The 20842-nt window shown below is 39.4% G+C and overlaps 1 protein-coding gene across 2 annotated transcripts in view; it reads right to left on the bottom strand.

Annotated features, from left to right (window-relative positions):
• Window positions 1-20842, bottom strand: part of NSMCE2 (NSE2 (MMS21) homolog, SMC5-SMC6 complex SUMO ligase) — a 211631-nt gene that overhangs the window by 103963 nt on the left and 86826 nt on the right. Inside the window, exon 5 of one of the 2 annotated variants that reach the window (XM_032415833.1) lies at window positions 855-938. The exons of the other annotated variant lie outside the window; for it this stretch is intronic. Coding sequence (XP_032271724.1) covers window positions 855-938 — 84 coding nt within the window. The remainder of the gene's footprint in view (window positions 1-854; window positions 939-20842) is intronic. 2 annotated transcript variants of the gene reach the window in all.

Here is a 20842-nt window from a genome sequence, read left to right as displayed (position 1 = left end):
AAGGGGCTGGAAACTGGACCCTGTCCGCATCAGCATCATCTTTCATCCAAAGAAAATGAAAGCCCGTTTGGCAAACTGGGTCAAAAGGCTTGGTGAACTCATTGGTTACTTAATTAGCATCTAGGTAATCAGGAATGGTCCACAACTACCTGTCTAGCAATTCAGCCCCGTATCATTTAACAACACACAAGAAGAGCTCTGTCATGATGTACATGGATAGAAGCCTCATGAATTTATTATATATATTTATAATCCAACAGTGTCTAATTCTGCTACAGAACTCCAATTGTATAAATGGAAAAATTGTGACTGTTAAAAAAATAGGTTTTAAAAACCAAGTCTGTAAAAACATCTTTTTAAGATTCTATATTAATCTATGCTATCTGGAATTTTGGTGAGGTTTTAATCTATTCATAAAAATATATTATTTTAAATAGTAGTGACAACTGAGGATTGCTCTGGGTAAATTCCTGATAAATTTATGGTGAAATTTAGTGGTCAGTCATGCTGGCTGGAAGCTGGGGTGAAAAGGAAGAACAGGAGAAAGGGGGAAAACCACAGTTTAGTAAAGTCCCTCCCACCTGACAGTGTCTTATTTGAGGTAATAGTCACTTAGAAAAAAATCCCAGGATTCACTCAAGAGTTGTAACGGGTTTTGCCCTGTTATCTACTCTGATATCCTTCTTAGCAAGAAATTGCTGTGAATGATTTATTGAAATCTGGCCTAAGTTCCGTTACATTCATAGATGAGCTGAACATGTCACATGTGTGGTATGTGAAACCCTTTCAAATGCTACGGGGGCTGTTTTGAGGAGAGAGAGAAAGATGAGAACGGAAGAAAAAAATTCTATAACCTCGTTCATTGCCTGCTCTACTTGCATCCTTATCCTTAATCTTGTCGACCTCATTGTGTCCTCCATCTTCTTTAGGTTTCGCTGCTGCAAGAGAGACCCAGATTAGGAGGTGACTTGAGAATGATACCAGGATCGATGTGGACAATGAGATGAGAGCCAGAGTGAAGCCAGAAGAGGCTGAGAAGCCAGAATTGGAAATGAGTTGTCAGAGATCCTCATGATGTGGCATTGACAATATATATATTCCATCCCTCCATACAGGTGTGAAATTTGCCAAACCAAACAAGTAATACTCACCCAGAAGAACAGGGTCTACTCTCACTGACAATATTATTTGGTACTCTCTAACTGAAATGTGCATGTTATGAAGATGTTCTTAAGAGATTACTTCTGGGCAGAATTATTCTGGTGACGTGTGGAATGGAAAGGCAACATGAAGCATGATGACATGGATGGGCATCACCTGGGAAATCCAGCAATCCGCTCCAACAGATGCCCTCAAGGTAGCATTTACCTTGATGAGCCTCACAGACTCTGATACCCGATCTCTTTGACTGGACCCAGGAATGCAGACTCATGCTAACAAAACTCACAAGACACTGATGTATAAAAAAAAAAAAAAAGAAGAAGAAGGCGACTTTATTATTTACAGTGAACAGCAGAAGATTCAGGCTACTGAATGTCCATCAGCCTGATAGTGCATTATCTCCTTGGGAAGACAAATTATCAGAGGGAAGCTTGGTGGGCGTGGAAGCAGAGCAAGTGGAGTTAATTACACAGGATTCCAGCACAAAATGGGATGAGGCTCTGCAGCTTTCCACAACAGGGTTATCCACCTGCCAGGCAGGCTGGATGCATGCCTCAACCTGGCAGGTGCTATTGGTCAGACAGTGCTTGGTTGAGTATCACAACACTTAAATTGATTGCTTTTCCTTTTCTCTGTTTTAGAGACAGAGAAAATGCTCTTCTGATGGAGATTTTATATGTTTGGGAGTTTTTAAGATGCCAGTACCCTCAATTATAGTCCAATCTTACTGTCCAAGGAGTCTTTCTGTTTCTTAGGTTCACGTTGGCTCTCTTGGATTTAATCTAGTAGATGTGCATTTCTTAGTTTAATTTTCAGAGAGTATTTTCATTTTCCAGCTTTCTGAGATCAAAAGGAGCACCGCGCGGTGGACTCCACACTTGCCTACAGGTTCCACAAAGTGTCAGTTAAAGTCAAACCAACCTGCATTCGCTGTACCAACCTTACGCTCACTGCTGTACCAGCTACAAAATAACATTCAAAAGCGCCTCTAAGGAGATGTTGTATCTCCTGGATGCCTACAGACTTTTGCTCTCTTTAAGGCACAAGAAATAGAAAGATAAGCGCAACATTGTCTTGTTCCCTTTAAAAGCTCCAGCCTAACAAAGGAACAAGATATGTGTTAAAAAAAAAAAAAAAAAAAAAAAAAAAAAGGGTACTGTGCCAAGTGGCATGAAGCATGGCAGCGGGAGTACCTTTTATACTCATAGGCAGAGACAGAAGCCACATCTTTCAGTAAATCTGATTTAAAAAAAAAAAAAAGACCTAAATAATAATGATGATTACTTTAAAAAAATTTAACAACAGTGCAGCACGAAGTATAGGTTCCTTCCTTTCTACTTCCCCACCCCTGTTCTACCTTTCAAGGTTGCCCTCAGTAGTTTGGTGAACACTCTTCCAGATCTTTTTCTATGTACATGAAACACACACACACACACACACACACACACACACTTGCAGCCCCAAACACATATTTATATATGTATACAAACATAAATTTATATATTCTATCAACATGTAAAATTTATGGATTACACATCCCATTTATGATATACACACACATGCATGCATCCATTTATATAATATATACACATGTGTGGGATCGTACTATATACATTGTTTTACAACTAATTCTTCTACATTTAATTCTCTGTTGTCAATTATGACATGTATATAGAAAATTACACAAAATAAATATGCTGTTTAGAAACTAAATTTCCCTGGATAGCTGCCACCAGGTCAATAAATAAAAAATTCGGAGTACCCTAGAAACTCCCTGCATCCACCACCCCCCAACCAAATCATCATGCTGAATTTTATGTTAATCATTTCCTTAGTTTTACTACCCATAAGGCAGGCAGAGCTCAAATTCTCCTGCATTGGCAAATGCCCGTAGGGCTACAGCAGCTTGGTTCTTTAAGCCTCCGTGCACTCTCACTGTTCCTTAGATTTCCTTTGATTTTCTGCCCTTTGATGCTCTGAGGATGTTTTCTTCTTCATATTCAACAGTTTGGATGGTTTTCAGCAAGAGGATTGTTCAAATAACCCGATGGGCCATATTTCCAGTAACAGAAATCTGTGTCACTTCTCAATTCTTACCTACTATATCCTAATGCCTGAGGGGTTATGAGAAGCAAACATCCTTAATTTTCCACAGCACAAACACTGAAATATCCAAAAAATGCACAAGGAGTAAAGAGCAAAGGAATGGACATGAGAATGAATATATGGTTACTTCTGCTCTTGTGGGGTTGCTGGTTTCTTTCTTTGAAGGAAGATAAGAATGTAGATGCATAAAATGATCTGACATCAAACAATATGAGGCAATAAAGCAATGTGTTTAAATGAAATCACTTCCACTCACCAAACATGGAAAGATTTCCAAGATATACTGTCAGGTGAAAAAAAGAAAGTTGTGGATGGTGTCTGTGGAGAAAATAGATCTATCTGTATCTATCTCCCACATGTGTAAATAGGTGTGTGTATATGTACCCACACACATTCTTGTTTATGCACTGAAATATGACGGTAAAGACAGGTAACAGTGGTTCCTTCTATGAACTGGGATTGGGAAACCCCAGGAGTTATCTTTTCACTTTTAAATATCCTATACAATATTTTTACATGAAGCAATGTATTACTTTTATAGTTCAGGGAGAAAAATTTTAAATTACATTCAAGGGCAAACATATCTGACAAAGGAAATCATGAAGAAAAAACAGACAGGAAGACATAAATTATTGGAGAAGGCTTCTTCAAAAAGATGGGACTTGAAATGGGCCCAGTAGGGCTGGTAGAGTTCACACTGAGAGGACAGGGCTGGGGGGGAGGCAGGTGACATGGACAAGAGCTGTGTCTGCACAGACGTTAGGAAGAGATGAGAATGGTAACTGAGGAGGACCACAGGGAAGCTCACCTGGCTAAAATTAACTCCAGTTCACACTGAGAGATATGACACAGCAGAGCCATAGCACAAAATGTGGAATGTCATCAATATTAAGAGTTCATCATTGGTTTGATGGGAAATAGAAGTCATTACAGGCTACTTACAAGGTAGTAATAAAATACTAACCTCATGGAGTAGTTTGTGCAAAATGAAGTCAAACGTGAAAAATCCCTAATAATTTGTAAAGTGCTGGATCAGCAATTATAGGTTTTATTAGGCAAGAGTTACATTTTAGGGAGATTATCATGGTATTTTGATACAGAATGAATTACAGGGGCAGAAAGACTCAGGGCAAGGAGATTCCTTAGCAATATAATGCTCCTGTAAGAGCTTGCCCAGTTTTCACAACCTGAAACACGCAGATAATCAGGTTTGTTAAGGATTAAATGTACATAAAATGGCATGGCCACAAAGTATTAGTTCATTTCTTCTCAACTGTTATAGTCCAGATGTATGTTGATAAAGATCAGAACTGATGCCCTGGTCACAGGAATGAAAAAGATAAAGCCAGAGGTGCCAGAGCTGCCTGGGTAGCTCAGTCGTTCTGACTGGATTTTGGCTCAGGTTATGATCCCAGGCTCCTGGGATCAAGCCCCACGCTGGGCTCCGTGCTCAGTGGGGAGTCTGCTTGAGGATTCGAGATCTCTCCCTCTCCCTCTGCCCTCTCTGGAATAAATAAATAAATCTTTAAAAAAAGAAAAAAGAAAAAAAAGAAAAAAGCAAAAGATAAAGCCAGAGATTTTTCTAAATAAATAACCTATAAGGATCTATTTCTTACATGAAGGGAATGAAAGAGGAAAAGATGATTTCTAGGTTTCCAGCAGGGGAGACTGGTGGAATGATAATGTCCCTGAGAGAAATCTACCCAGATCTGTGACGCACAACATTTTAGAGTCAGGACACTCATACCACGCACGTGACTTTCACCTCCTCCAGCTGGCACTCCTGACCCACAACCCTCCCCACCTGGGTTTGGGGTAACCGCCTTACATTAGTACAAGTATGTCTTGAAATATTTTATTTTTTTAAAAGATTTTATTTATTTATTTGACAGAGAGAGACAGCTAGAGAGGGAACACAAGCAGGGGGAGTGGGAGAAGGAGAAGCAGACTCCCTGCTGAGCAGGGAGCCTGACATGGGGCTCGATCCCAGGACCCTGGGATCATGACCTGAGCCGAAGGTAGACACTTAATGACTGAGCCACCCAGGTGCCCCATATATATGTGCACTTATATTTATTTTATTTTGGAAAAAGACTTCAAGGACACATTAAAAACTTCAAGACAATGGAGATATGCAAAGTCACTAACTACTCATTTATTGCAATGGGCAAAACTTAGCAGTACCTTATTAAAAATGAAAATGAGCTCCACGTTTGACTTTAAGGATGAAAAATTCCACATAATTCATACATAAAATATTTGGCAGAATTAAACATCTTTAAAGTTTAAAATTATTTGTATTTAGATCATATTAAGGCCTGAATCACAAAATTATGAAACCAAACAAGATCAATAAAAATTAGTAACATATTAAAATTCTTTTCTTCTAAGTGGACTATGACTTCTGAGGTCCATGTTACAACCCTGGGCTGTAGTCTTAAAGCAGAGTTTATTATAGCTTTACAGTATTCCAGAAGTCTCCGTTGGATACACTTTGTTGCCTAGCTGAAGGTCAAAGGCTTGAGGACCATTACATGATACAAAACAAAAATTCAAAAAGCTTAAAAGTAATCTATCATGCTTCAAACTCTCTACTTTTCTGTAAGGTCACATCTCTGCAGAAGATAGCAGAGTTGGCAATTGTGTAACTAAGCCTCCAGAACTAGTTACAACTCTGGAATGTGATCATGTTTTGTAATGTACTTTGGTCACCATCATATGAAAATCTTGGGAAATAATATATCTTGTTTACCTGCTAGTTCCTGTCAGAGAATAACTCATTTAAAAGAATGTTAAAGGTTCTACATACTTTAGGGGCGCCTGGGTGGCTCAGTCGGTTAAGCGCCCAACTCTTGGTTTTGGCTCAGGTCATGATCTCAGGGTCATGAGATTGAGCCCCTGCATCGGGCTCCACGCTCAGCAGAGTGTGTGCTTGGGTATCTCTCTCCCTCTCCCTCTGCCTTTCCCCACTGCACTTAACTCTCTCTCCCAAAAATAAATAAAAGAAATTAAAAAAAAAAAACAAGAAAGAAAAAGTTGTACATACTTGAAAAGGTAAAAAGAAAGAGGGGGAAGAGGGAAGAGGAGGAGAAGAAAAGAAATACATTATTCTTTCACAGTAAGATGGGAAGGGAACATAGGAGAGGATGCAGATGAAACAAAATTGGCCATGAACAGTCAACCAACTGTTGAAGGTAGGATGAGTACACAAAGAAGTCCATCTTCTACTGTGCCTTCAGACTGAGCCTCCTGGAAACGTGCTGCTATGGCATGTGGATTATTTTGAGCTGAAGACAGTCAAGGCCCAGAAGAGTCAGGAAGAGCTTTTTACCTTCTGCTTACTGCCTCTAACAATTTAAATAGAGGGCCCGGTCCCAGAAGAGAACTATCACCAGACATAACTACACAGTGTGAGCTAGGTGTGGTAAAGCTGGGAGGAGCTGACAGACCCTACTCGTTCTAAGTCCTGTCTGTGTCCCATGGTCTCTGCAAGGTATGACACACATTTGTTTACCAAATATCTGCTCTTCCCATCTCCCTGTGAACTGTCTTCCTCCCCTTTGAAGCCCCAGACTCCTGCCCCCTTCTGCTTGGCTCAGGATGGCATATAATCCTCAATTAACTGTGTTTGAGCCTCTCATGACTATGGGGCTCCTGTACCTATGCAATTAAATTTGTTCTTCTCCTGTTTAAACCTTCTAATCTCCCATTAATATTATGTCAGTTTAATTAACAGACCAACCAAAAGAATCTAGAAGGGTAGAGGAAAAATTTTTCCTCCCTAGACCTACTTTGTATATTGAATGTTTCATAATAAAAAGTTTAAAAAAGGCACACACCCAATTTTTCAAGACTGTTTTCTAACTCTAAATCTAAAAAAGGCTTATAATATTATTAAGAACAACAAAAAATATGCCATCTTGAGAACACTGAGTTAAGATTTCTGGAGTTCCTGAGGCTTATTTGCCCAACAACAAAAATTATGCTGGACAATAGTCCTGATTGTGCTCCTAACACTTGTATAAAGCATTTTCACAAGCATTACCTCAATCGATCTTCACAATAACACTGTGAGATCTGGTTGGTAATATTCTAATTTATGAAAAAGAAATGAGGCTCAGAGGAATTAAGTGACTTTCATTCATGCACTCATTCATTCATTCCACAAACATTTACTGAACACCTCGTATATGTCAGGAAGATCTATCCTAGGTATTAGGAATTAAGACAAAGAAAATGTGAAAATGTGATTCCTTCTTTCAAGAGGTGCATAGTCTAGTAGGGGGGACAGATTTATAAACAGAATTACATGAAGATGTGATGCAAGTTACAATGAAGTGTTTTCCAAAAACTTTTTTACCATGCTCTGCAGTAAGAAATACATTTTACCTTACAACCCAGTGTACAGAACATATGTTAAAATGAACAAAAGTTTGCATGGCGCATGTGGTATTTTCTAATATACCCTGTTCAGTATCTTTCCTTTACAATAAAATGCTGGTCACAACCTTTTACAATGATGTCATTATTCACTAGTGGGTTGTGACCTACAGTGTGCAGAAGTGCTATGATCAGAGTTCTGAGGTTAACACAAAAGGAAACACAAACTCTGTTCCAGGCAATGAGAAAAAGCTTTCAAGAGGTTGCTCTGTAAGCACTTAACAATATTAAAGCTGCAGAACTAGGACAAAGGTCTTGAGATGCTTTAGTCACTTTGTTTTTACAGTCACTGCTGTTTTAGGCTAGCCAAATACAAAGCAGCAGTAGACTGTGAATCCAGATCAGCTATGGAAAAAAGCTGTTTTCTTGAAGAGATGTCAGCAATCATTCATTCACATTTACTAAATCCTCACTGTGGCACAGCACTTCCTGTAGATTGGCTCATCCTGCTTCTACCTGTAAAACAACTATAAACATCCTGCGACTCTACGGCTTATTCTATGACTAACAGCCTTAAATATCTGCTCTCTCAAAAATGCTCTAGAATGAAGACTTAAAAAACAAGAGACCAGGATCATACGTGTTAGAATGTAAAATCAGATACTATCATTTTTATGAACTACCCATCTATACTGTGATTTTGTTCAGTGCTTTAATCCTCTCCCTCAGAGTCTCAAATATTCACTGTCCAAGCAGGGCAGCTGTACCTGGCGTGTACTGAGAGCTAGTAAAAGCTGATGGCTCCAGGGGAACTAGTAGCTCATGCTGCTGCCCTCTGCTGTCTAAGAAAGGCAGGGCAAGATCAGGGAGACCCATCCATTTGATTGGGCCATGCCATTTCTTCCAGTAGAAATGTTTCCATTTTTATGTACGTGTTTTGAGAATCTATTTGCCCAAGTGCACCAAAGACTCTTTTTTCTTTGTGCCTTATTTTATCCATTAAGCAATAAAAAAGAAAAGGTGCTTTCCCACATCAGTACATCATCAACTTACAATGGTACCACTATTCTTTGGGTATTCAATAAATATTCATCAAGGATACTGATATATTGAGGCTGATAGGAAGCAGACAAAAGGAAGAAAGTTAACTGAACTTCACGAGATTTGGAGGAACTACAGCTGTTTTTCATCCCTACTTCCCCAAAGGGAAACATGCCTTGAATATTAAGAATAAAAGATTTTGTTGGCTGAAGGTTGAGAAAATAGTATTCTTAATTAAAATCAAACCGAACTGAACCACCCCCAAAACACCAACCAGCATTTGTGCCTTTAATCATATAATTGTAGGATCTTAATAAATGGAAAGTATTTTGGGCTAGGCTTTATAGGTATTAACTCAGTAACAGAGGACTAGCCAGAAGGAAATGAGAATTATACTTCTGAGAAAGTTACTGAAAAGCATTAGCCATTTATAAAGACATTCTGATCTCTGGATGAATCTCCTTGTTTGGAAGACATGTTTAGGCTTGATATCTTTGACTATTTTAAGGAAGTCTGAATAGGCCAATGAATTACAATCTACAAGGTCTTAAAAAAAACGATTTTCCCATTTAGACTACACAAAAGAGTTATTTTAAGAATACTAACTCTTTAATTTAGACCAAGGATAGCATTTTCAAAAATTTGTAAATATTTAGTTGAGAATCAAATGATAAAACACTAAGACAATCAACTAAAGATATGTAGCTAAAAATAATATAAAACAGACTCCTGACTTTAATTTGTAATTATTCTTACATAGAAAATAGAACTAGGAGGGGCGCCTGGGTGGCTCAGTCGTTAAGCGTCTGTGTTAAGCGTCTGCCTTCGGCCCAGGTCACGGTCCCAGGGTCCTGGGATCGAGCCCCGCATCGGGCTCCCTGTTGCGTGGCGGGAAGCCTGCTTCTCCCTCCCCCACTCCCCCTGCCTGTGCTCCTGCTCTTGCTATTTCCCTCTCTGTCAAATAAATAAAAAAAAAATCTTAAAAAAAAAGAAAGAAAATAGAACTAGGAAAAAAATATACTGGCTCTATTTTGAGGATAAAGCTGAATTTCACCTAGAACATAAGCTTGGTATGATTTTACTTCACTACTCACTTCCAACTTTGTATGAAGCATCTCCAAATGACTGCACTCCTTTAGGCACCTCAAACTCAGTGTGTCCAAAATGAAACTCTTATTTGCTAACTTTTCCTCCTTGCCAACCTTCCCGAACACCCATTCTTCTTAATTAATTCCAGTGACCTCTAAAATGGATATGCACAAGAAAATCCACTGGAAAGGAGAGTAAAAAAATAAAACAGTAAAATTTCTGTACTGGATACATGCTGGAAAGTATTTAACTACTAAGGGGAGTATGATTAAAAAAAAAAAAAAGTTGAGACCACAAATCTAATCTAGTCCTCCTCATTGCCTTTAGACCATCGGTCTTCCCCATGCTTAAATTCCCCTTCCAAATCTCTTCTCTCCGTGTTTGCATCTCCGTTCCCACTGCCACTTTGGTAGTTAGACCCGCCACGTCTTGCTTGGATTTCTGTCATAGTTGTCAATCTTGTCTCATTTCTTGCAATATCTTTTTCCAACTCCCCCTTCACTCTGCCTCCGCTAGTCAGATGGTATCTTTGCTAGTCAGATAATATCACTCATCAAAAAAACAGCAACGCCCATGAACACCTAACATCGTTTTCAGAGCTTTCTATACTCTTATCTCAACTTAGGTAAGTAGAACCAATTAAAAAAAAAAAAAAAAAAGGCAAAAAACCATGAACTTCAGGCCTACATTTGAGTTTTGGTCCTGCCTCTTACAAGCTTTGTGACTTTGAGGGAAATCACTGAGGCTTTCTGAGCTTTTGTTTCCATCTTTGAGTGGTGGTATAAATAGCTCGCAAACTGTCATGTAAAGCAAATGAGATTATAGATGAGAAGGAACTTAGCACAGAGCCAGGCACACACTAATTGAGTACAATCGCTTGACCCCCTACCAGCTCTAAGCTCCCTGTTGTTACACCGGCCCCGTGCCAACCCCCACCCTCCAACCCCAGCCTGGCATGGTATACACCAACCCCTCTGGAACACATGCTTTCTCCAATACATGCACTCCCAGCCGCCTGTGGGTCTGATTATACTATACTCCCAGCCTCACATGCTCTTTGAGGCTTTCTCCGAGGGAAATTCTACCCACGCCTCAAGGCCCAGCTCAAATGTCAACTCTTCCAGGAAGTCTTCCCTTTATTCCACTGATCAGAATTAACCACTTTTCCTTTGTGTTCTTCCTGCACACTGCTTGCGGCTTTACTTTAGTATTTATTCCGAGTCCTACTATTACCATTATATTAAATAGAAAATTATGTTTATATATATATATATATGTTACCTGCATAAATTATGAGCTTCTTGAAGGCAGAAAGCATGCTTCTCCTCTTTTTACTCTCAGCAATTAACACCTTGTACAGGAAAGGATTTAATAAATGTCTGCTGATTGAATTAACAGATGTATGGAAAACACTTTCAAAGGAGTAAATTTTTACCAGAACAAAACACAAACCACTTGTTCCAACTTTTGAAGTAATTTTTAGAAAACAACTTCTCCCTGAAAGATATACCATTATTTAATCTTTACAATACATAAATTTAAAAATAACAAAGAAATGACCTAAAAATGGTGCCTTTTAATAGTGTGGACTCAATGCATAAATTATTTTTAAACTACCAAACTGACTTTAAAAAATGATAACATTCATTATTATCAATGGATAGACTACCAATGAGTATTAATAGAGGGTAATGATTCAAAGAGGAAAAAAATCACAATACAGTAATAAAATGGAATATTAGGCCTCATCTTAAAATCATGTTTTCAAATATTTAATCAGCTCACAGTATACTGAGTTAAATAATCAAGGGCTGATCTCAAATTTGCAAGAGTATATTTCACCGGAAAAAAGACTAAGGAAATACAGATGTTGGTATGTGGCTATCTCTGAGTGGTGGGATAATTGGTGTTTTTTATTTTTTGTCCCCTACATTATCTGAATTTTCTACAATGTACACAATTATATAGTTAGCAAAGTAATTTTAAAAAGATTGAATATAAAGAAATTCTAATTAAAGCTTAGTCAGATTTGCAAATACTTAAGAGTCTTACTAGTCCAGTAAAAGATTTCCTGATCATTAATATTAATCTCAATATATTCAGGTAGATGTCATTAAAAATCGAAAATTAATGCCATAGTTTAGAAAAAGATACTAATAAAACTTTTTCTTAATTGTAAATAGAAAGAGTAAGTAAGCATTTGACTGGTTATTTGCTAGGCGGCAAAGCACCAGCTCTGGATGGGGAAAGGCTCAGTTCCAGCTCGGCCACTTGTCAGCCGTGTGACTTGTTCTCTCTGAGCCATAGATACCCCATCCACAAATCAGGGAAAACCCCCCCACTTTCTCACAGGTACCTGCAGAACAGATGCTGACACCACTGATAAAATCTCTACTACCAATGTCTAGGACATGGCTGGTCCTCTGCTGTCTCATGTCCCACGGATCTGGAGACTGTCTACCCAGCTGGAAGATGGATGAGGATGAGTACGGGGGCTCACTCTGACTTTAAAGGAAACTAGAAAGTCTGGCGAAGCTTGCTGGGTGGCAAAGGCGGATTCTGAAACAGACCCTGAGTGTGCACAGGTATTTCAGACTGCCCAGCTATGCTGTGAACGTGACACCGACTGGTGGACACCTCTGCGAAGTAGGATGGGGCCACTAAAGGAAGTTGATGGGGTTGGGGACACAGAAAGAAGAGAAAGAGGGAAGAGAGAACAAGTTGTGAAGCACAGTGCCATCGAAGGAGCAGAGAGAAGAGGAAGCCAAGGGAGAAAGCAGAAATAACCAGATTGTCAAACAGGGAGGAGTAAGGGGGAGAAAGAAAGTTGTCTTTTCCTCTCCTTTATCTTCCCCACAAATTTTCTCTCCCCACCCCAACCTCATCTCCAAAACCACATTTTTATTCTCAAGTGTAACTCCCATTCTCTCTTTGACAAGTGGCATTCCTTCCTCCAGAGTCAGGAAGTGAAAACCTGGGAAAACACTAATCTAGAGCTGCCTGCAATGCCCAAACTGGTTTTCCAACTCCCCAAGGCCTCCAAGCATCAAGGATGAGATCTCGGGGCGCTTGGGTGGCTCAGTTGGTTAAGCAGCTACCTTCGGCTCAGGTCACGATCTCAGGGTCCTGGGATCGAGCCCGTGTCTGGCTCCCTGCTCAGGGGGGAGTCTGCTTCTCCCTCTCCCTCTGCCGCTCCCCCTGCTTGTGCTCTCGCACATGTGCTCGCACTCTCTCTCTCAAATAAATAAATAAAACACACAAAAAAAGATGAGATCTAGAACCGATCCTAGCTACAGATATGAGGGGGCTCAGTGCCGAGAAAGCAGCCGTTCACCCCTCTCTCCTTTCTGTTCCTGGCCATCTCCACGTCCTCACTTGCACCGTCTTCAATGACAAAGGATGCACTGTCTTCAATTACAGACAACCCACGCGAACGTCCCATGATTAGAATTCACCATCTGATAGTTGTATGGTCACCTTCCCTTTCCGGTAGATTTATAAAATGTTATTTTAAAATGTCAGGATTAGACATGTTTAAAAGAAAATTCACAAAGACTGGGGCACAAGAATATTTAGTCAAAAGTCACACTGCCCTCAGGGTAGAATTGCATTTCTTTCCGCAGTGCATCATCTTGATTACCAACATGTTAGTTTAATGTGTGGGGAAAAAGCTCAAGACAAAACGTTTGATTCTGGTTTTCTTGAAGAAAATGTATGCACTCTTTTTTCTCACAAATAAACATAGAGTTTGTGTTGAATCAAAAGTGTAAAGAATTACTAAGTGTTACATATGTGGGTGTTAAGTGAGGGCAACTTCAGACTCAATGATACATTTCGATTAAGCTGTAACAAGTCTATTAAAAATTCATCTTTTGGAAATCATTACTTGAAAATTTTTAAAAACCCACAAAACTGGATATTGTACCTGGAAATGCACTCATTCTCTCTGCTTCACACTCACCAAGCAGAATGATTATTTGCCTACAGCAGCCCCAAGGTGGGCCTGCAGGGGGTGAAAACGGCAAGGTCCTTGCAGACAACTTTGTCCAGTGAGTAGGTACAATTTGCTCCCATGTTAAGACAAAACACTTTCTTATAAAATAGGCCAAGAAATTTAAAAAATACCCTACCAAATAAAAACAAATGTCCCCGAAAGCACACAATGAAACAGAGAAAAATGCCAGGGGAACTCCCGGGAGAAGCGTCTTTGCTCACTGTCCCTTTAGGCCCTTTAGGGGGGTGCTCCACCTACAGGATATGGGCACAGGGCAAGCTGACGATTTTCACTTCTACTTCTGCTGCAGCTATCGGGAACTTGGACAGAGCCAAGGAAGAAACAAGAGCAGCAGGCTCTGATAACTGTTTAGTAGTGGGGACTATTAAAAAAACAAAAAACTGGGGGGTTGGAGGTGAACGGAGTTGAACGGACAAGATGAGAGAAGGGACACTGCCTTCAATTGAAGGAAAGCAAAGCTTTACTTTTAGCTGAGCTGTTTCCAAGCACTGCTCTCTGAATGGCAGAACCCAGCATTGGTTTAAGAGCTGATTTTAGTCTCTGAGGTCATGTGAAAGAACATGAAGTCCTCAGACTCAGCTCATTTTAGGGATTAGCACATATAGCCTAAGAAAGATATGCTGGGTATGTGGTAAATCACTCTCAGAATTAGCCTACTTATGAGGGCACTTTGTTTTAGCAACACGGATTTTAGCAAACCTACTCCAAAGTAATCATTCCTCTTAAAAAAAAAATCTAATGCTCCACAAAAGAGATGCCATTATCACTGGGTGCACTGACCTCCCATTTTCTCTTACTCTAAGAGTTCTTACTTTTTCCTCAGTACATCAACAAGAGGCAGTTTATGTGACGGTTAAGGACATGGACTCTGCAACCAGATTTCCTGGGTCTGAATCATTAATATGAAGTTGGGCAAATTGCTCATGCTCTATGAGCCTCAATATCTTCCTCTGAAAAATGGGAATGATACCACCATCTACACTTCACAGTACCCTGAACAGACCTGGTATATACAGTAAATGCTCAAAGAAATCAAAAGTTGCTATTGGTTTGTTTGTTTGTTTTTTTCCAAATGTTACTACTGAAGGTCATGACATCCTTGTACCTAGACTTAAAAAAAAAAAAAAAAAGCATATGATGAACATAGTTAATAATTTGCCTATCTGCCTCTCCAAGTGAAGACTGTACTTCTTGAAGGCTTATTAATTTTTTATCTCAAATATCTTGCAAGTTTCTGGCATATAATAAGAGCTCAATAAATGTTTGAGTATAGAGATGAATAAAAGGAAAGGAACAAAGCTTGGCGGGCCAAATAAGGTGAGCAGTTATAATAGTGGTCATATAAGCAAATGCAGATTTAATGAGCTTTTATTGAATACCTACTTTATGCTGGGCCCTGCATGAAGACCTGAGGTTTTCTTCATACATTCCTATGGACAAGACACGTCTACGTAACTGGCATAATAACAGACTGGCTACTCAGCCATGCTGAGATTCATTTAGACTAGACTTCTCAGTTTACAACCTAAGTAGTGTTGGTTAACTAAATCTTGAGTTAATTTTCAAGCCATACAAATAACTCATTTATAGGTCTCCAAAATGCAGCAGGAGAGAGTCAGTGAGACCGCGACACAGGGGAATACTACAGCAGGACCGGCATTCTCTCCTCTGGATCTAAGGCAGGATGATGGGACCCCTTTGGGATACAAAAAGCACCTTGGGGATATTTTTAGCACCCCCACACAGCACCCAGTCAGAAAGCCCGGCTTTAAAGGACCTCTTTAACCACAGAATAAGGAACTATGTTTTACATTCAAGACTTGGCAGCAACTCAATTTTCAAATGTTAGGTTTTCATGAAATCACCATATATCTCGGGGAAAATTTCAGATCGATCTCCGCTTTTACTTTTTATTTTATTGGGAAGAAAATTTTAAGCCAGCATAAATGAATAAGTGGATTTCAGTCTTCTCAAAGGGCTCTCTGGGTGTGGCTGAGATCACTAACTTTGAAAACTTAGCAACACAGGATACATTATGAGTAAGTTCTTCGCTTTTTTTTTTTTTTTAAATAATGATGCTAACTCACCAGATCCTTCTGAAAGAGTCCTTTTATTAATTTCAATGAAGTCAAGTAGAGAACAAGTTGTAATATGAAACACAATTTATGCAACTATGTTGAAATTCTCTGCCAGAGTTACATCTCCCAATGTAAGACTTTTATGGTAAAACAATTTCAAAATAATATCAAGCATTAGGTTAGGCTCATTTTGGTTTTAGGCTGTCATTGGAAAACTTTCTTTATAAATTATTGAAATCCTAAGGCAAAATGATTGTGCCTTTAAACAGAAAAAAAAAAATCATGTTCCCACAGTTTATAATAAAAGAGTTGAAACTAAGCCTCAATTGAAATTATACTGTTAGGCAACTCCAAAAACTAAACACAAAAACATGTTAAAATAAAAGATTGCAACACCATGGGAAAACCATCCTCATATATGTACTTTTAGATTCTCAGCCATTCCTGACCCCAGCCCAGATGAGACCAACCGATCCTTTATGGGTTTTCCTACAGTCAGCCAACAAGCTGCTCACTCCCTCCTCAGCCGCAAGGGTTACTCAGGGAAAGGCATGCGATACATTTATTTAAAGGGCCAATAGAAATCCTGTGGGTGGGTTTGGTCTGCCTTTCAAAACCAATGAACTTCCCATTATATAACCTTTAATAACAAGAGAGGACTTTACAAGTCATACACCCAACTTAACTACAAGGCAGGCTATGTTACATGCCTCACCGCATTTAAAAAAAAAGAAGAAGAAGAAAGAGAAAAAGCTTTCAGGATGGCATGTTTCCATCTTGTCAGGTAATGTCAGAAATTTAATGAATCCTACTTGGTAGTACTACTAAGCTCGTTTTTATAATGATTTTCAGGAAGTATGATGTTTTTGATCAGAAAAGGCCAAGCATCTAAAATAAAACCTCCATGACATTTTATTAATTCTTTATAAGATAAAGTAAGTCTTTTAACCACAGGAGAATTCTGAGAATCTAGCCTTTCCAGAAAGCCCAAGAAAAATACTTCAGTTTCACCATTCTCAAATTCATTTGACTTTGAAACAAAATAAACATATTACTCTATTTAATATCGTTGCACAAGCGAATTCACAAGAATGAAATCTGTTCAGAGTTCCTAGAAAAAATGTAGCAATCCAGGCTGCCAACTTGTTCAATGTCAAGCTCTAGGCAGTAGAGCAGCACTAGCAGTAAATGACTCAGAGTGAGTCACGCTTAAGCTATTTTTGCTTTTAAAGTACTGCCAGGCACTGTGTTAATATTCAACCCAGAGTAAATTTAGCCCAACAAGAAAACAAGTGTTTCCATGGCTGCTTCTTCCCGGTGTTTATGGTATATGCGCAGCCATTAGGCACAGGAATCTAGCCAGATAAATTAAGTAGAAATGATCATCTTTCATTTATATCCAGGCTTTGGAACAGTGGAAACACTAAATGCAACTTAGGCTATCCTTCCATCTCCTTCTGTCTACCTGCCTCTCCTGAGACCAAACAGCAAATATGTAGAGAGTATATACCATTAATGATGCATTTAAAAGTCTGTGCCATTAAAGCAACTTCAGTGGGTTGTTCACGGATTTCACTTGGCTCTGTATTAAGAGTCATTTCTCTGATAGTATAGCCACAGGAGACTAAAATGCTTAAAAAGTATCTAGCAAAAACAGTAGAAAATGTGGACTACGGATGTCAAATGGAATCATTATACAGTATCATGTACAGTGAATGGTCAGTGTCTAGTAACATGTAATGTGAACACTCAGAAGGTGTTCAAAAAATATTGGTTGTGGGAGATGAATGGCTAGCATCTGACCTAAAACTATCTCAATTTTTCAGGATATGCTACTTCTATTACAAATGCACATGGAGTTAAACTTGAGTATCACAGTGAATTAGAAATAGACGTTAGGACTTTTCCCTAAAGAACTGCACCTGTCTGTTGATAGCTCTTAGATTCCTTGGCACTCTCTACAGACTCTATGCTACAGTCATATACAGTGGTAAGGTATGCTGCTCAGCAAAAAATATTAAAGCTAGCTACCTCAGCACAGGTTTTCAAAGTAGGATGCATGCACTGGGGTAGGCAACATCTTAGAATTTCTATTTAAAAATAACTTTATCTAAAAAATGAGAAAAAAAATTAGGTTTCACATAATGTACACACTGTATGCAGAACATGTATAAAAATACAAAATATCAGGAAGCGTGTGCTACCTCTGATGGGGGAGAACAGTGAAAAACGCGTGAAGACCCCCTGCTTTCAGGAACACAGCCTCCCGAAGGAGTGAGCCTTCTCTTCTCTTCATGTTCTATCCCAGTATGTTTTTTTACATGTAAATGGTCACTGGCACAAAGGAAGTATAGGGGGAAAGGCTAGGTCAGCAAGCAACTGGAGAAGCCAGAGATATGGTAATCTGAGCAAGCCAAGTCTGGAAAACAGCCGCATAAAGTACCTTGGCACAGCTGTAATGACAGGACAGGGCATACTGACAGTCACGCAGCCTAACCACACTCTGCATAAAAGCTGACCAGTGCTCTTATCAAGACACCTAGAACCACTAGGACTCCCTGAAAATTATCATGGAGGTTCAAAAGCTATTTTCAGTGAACTGGGAAAGCCTAGCACAAGTATAGTTATATAATGGACATCTTTCAAAACAAAACACATGTTTCTTGGAGAACAAGTGCAAAAGGGGTTCCTTGGTGCATAAGGTAGAAGCTCTTAAAATAGTCTCTAACTTGCCTGAATGGCATCTAGCACAGGGTGTGGCATATAGTAGGAGCTTAATAGTGGAACAAACAGATGGAATACAAAACTGTATACCCACAAACATTGAATTTAAAACCCACGCGTTCTAAAGCTCTGTATCTGTGACCTTTATGTTTATTGCCTAGGTAACTTTCAGAATCTGAAAGCCCGAGGGACTGTAATTTATCAGAATTTTCTGCTTTCTGAGTCCCTTGATCACTGATTTCATTACCTCTACTAATAGCTCTGGGATCCTACCCATTTTTACCTGAAAGCTTACCTTAGTGGAGTATAAACAGTAGTTACATCTCCACAGAAGGAACATATTAAAATCTAAGCAGAGGCAAAGATGGGGAGGAATGAAGAGTTGAAGCATGAGATTTTCAGGCCAGTGAAACCATTCTATATATTATAATAGTGCATACATGACATTCTGCATTTGTCAAAAACCCACAGGCCATTTGATCCAGTAATTCCATTTCTGGGTATAAAAAATTGAAAGTAGGGACTCAAACAGATATGTGTATACTGATCTTCATTAGCAGCGTTCTAGCTGAGGTAGAAGCAACCCAAGCGTCTACTGACAGATGAATGCATAAACAAAACGTGGTGTATACATGGCATGGAGTATGTATTCAGCCTTAAAAAGGAAGAAAATTCTGACACATGCTACAACACGGCTGAACCTTGAAGACACCATGCTAAGGGAAATAAGCCAGACACAAAATGACAAATATTGTTTAATTTCACTTATATGAATGAGGTACCTACTACAAAAGTCAAACAGAGACAGAGAGTAGAGTACAGTGCTTATCAGGGTCTGTACAGTTACTCTCTCATGGGCACAGAGTTTCAGTGTAGGGTCATGAAAAAGTGCTAGAGATGGATGGTGGTGATGACAGCATTAACAACCCGAGTGTACTAAATGCCATTGAACTGAATGCTGGAAAACAGTCGAGATGGTAAATGTTAACATTTTGCCACAAAAAACCCACCACAGAACAGTATCATAAAAAGAGTGAACTCTTGGGGCGCCTGGGTGGCTCAGATGGTTGGGCGTCTGCCTTCGGCTCAGGTCATGATCTCAGGGTCCTGGGATCGAGCCCCATGTCGGGCTCCTGGCTCAGCGGGGAACCTGCTTCTCCCTCTCCCTCTGCCTCTCACCCTGCTCATGCTCTCTCTCTCTCTCTCCCTCTCAAATGAGTAAATAAAATCTTAAAAAAAAGAGTGAACTCTAATGTAATGATGGACTTTAGTTAACAGTACTCTATTAATATTGGTTCATCAATTATAACAAATACACCACACTAATATGCAAGATGCTAAATATAGGGAAAGGGCAGGAGGGAAGCCTATCAGAAATCTCTCCACTATCTGCTCGATTTTTCTGTAAAGCTAAAACTGCTCTAAGAAATAAAGTCTGTTAACTAAAAAGAAAGATCTAAGCAAAGGAGGTTGTTGTGTAGCAAACTCCTTCTTCTTATGTAGTGCTCTGTACTGTCTCCCAAGAGACTTTTTTCCTTATCGGAGACCGTGAGCCCCAACCGGTCAGGCTCCTTGCCTGCCCATTCTGATCTCATCTCAGTTTGGTTCACGTATGTACTAGTCCTGGAGGCCCGGATTCTGCATTCTCTTGCCCCGTGGGCCCAGGATGCTATTACTATCCCCCAGTCTGTCTACCTTGCGATGACCTGTGACTTGTCTTGACCTCGCTGTTTGTGTATATTCTGGCTGGAAGTGACTGGCCTACTAGTGACCCTTGGTACTCTAAACCTCGATACAGTTCCCTAATTCTCTCTACCAACCTCATATTTATCTTGCTCTACAGACTGGTCCAGCCTAATAGTAATTAAACCTGAGAAGTGCCGGGGGGGATGACACTGTTATGAAATGATAATATTCAAAACCATTTCTTAAAATAGAAAAAGCAGGTTTTTGTTTTTTAAAGAGTTCTTTATTCAATGTGAAATGCTTCTCTATAAAGCTCTTAGGGGCAGAATTTCATTCTACCTCCCAACCTCCTGTGTTAATTCTATTATGTTCACAGGGTGTCCTAAATGTAAAGCGAGAACTACAAACTTGGATGCCTAACAGGGAAAGACAGTGCAAGTGTACCAGATAAGAGGACAAAAGTGAATGGTCAGAATAGTGACTAAAAGAGAAGCACAACTCCTACCTAACTGCATTGGCAAACAACAAATCTCAACACTGTGTGAGCCAAAGAAAACTCGCA

The sequence above is a fragment of the Phoca vitulina genome, unplaced genomic scaffold (assembly GCF_004348235.1).
Source record: "Phoca vitulina isolate PV1807 unplaced genomic scaffold, GSC_HSeal_1.0 scaffold18, whole genome shotgun sequence".
In the NCBI taxonomy this organism is placed as follows: Eukaryota; Metazoa; Chordata; class Mammalia; order Carnivora; family Phocidae; genus Phoca; species Phoca vitulina.
Note: the sequence above shows the minus strand (reverse complement) of the source record. Positions and strands in the feature narration are given on the sequence as shown.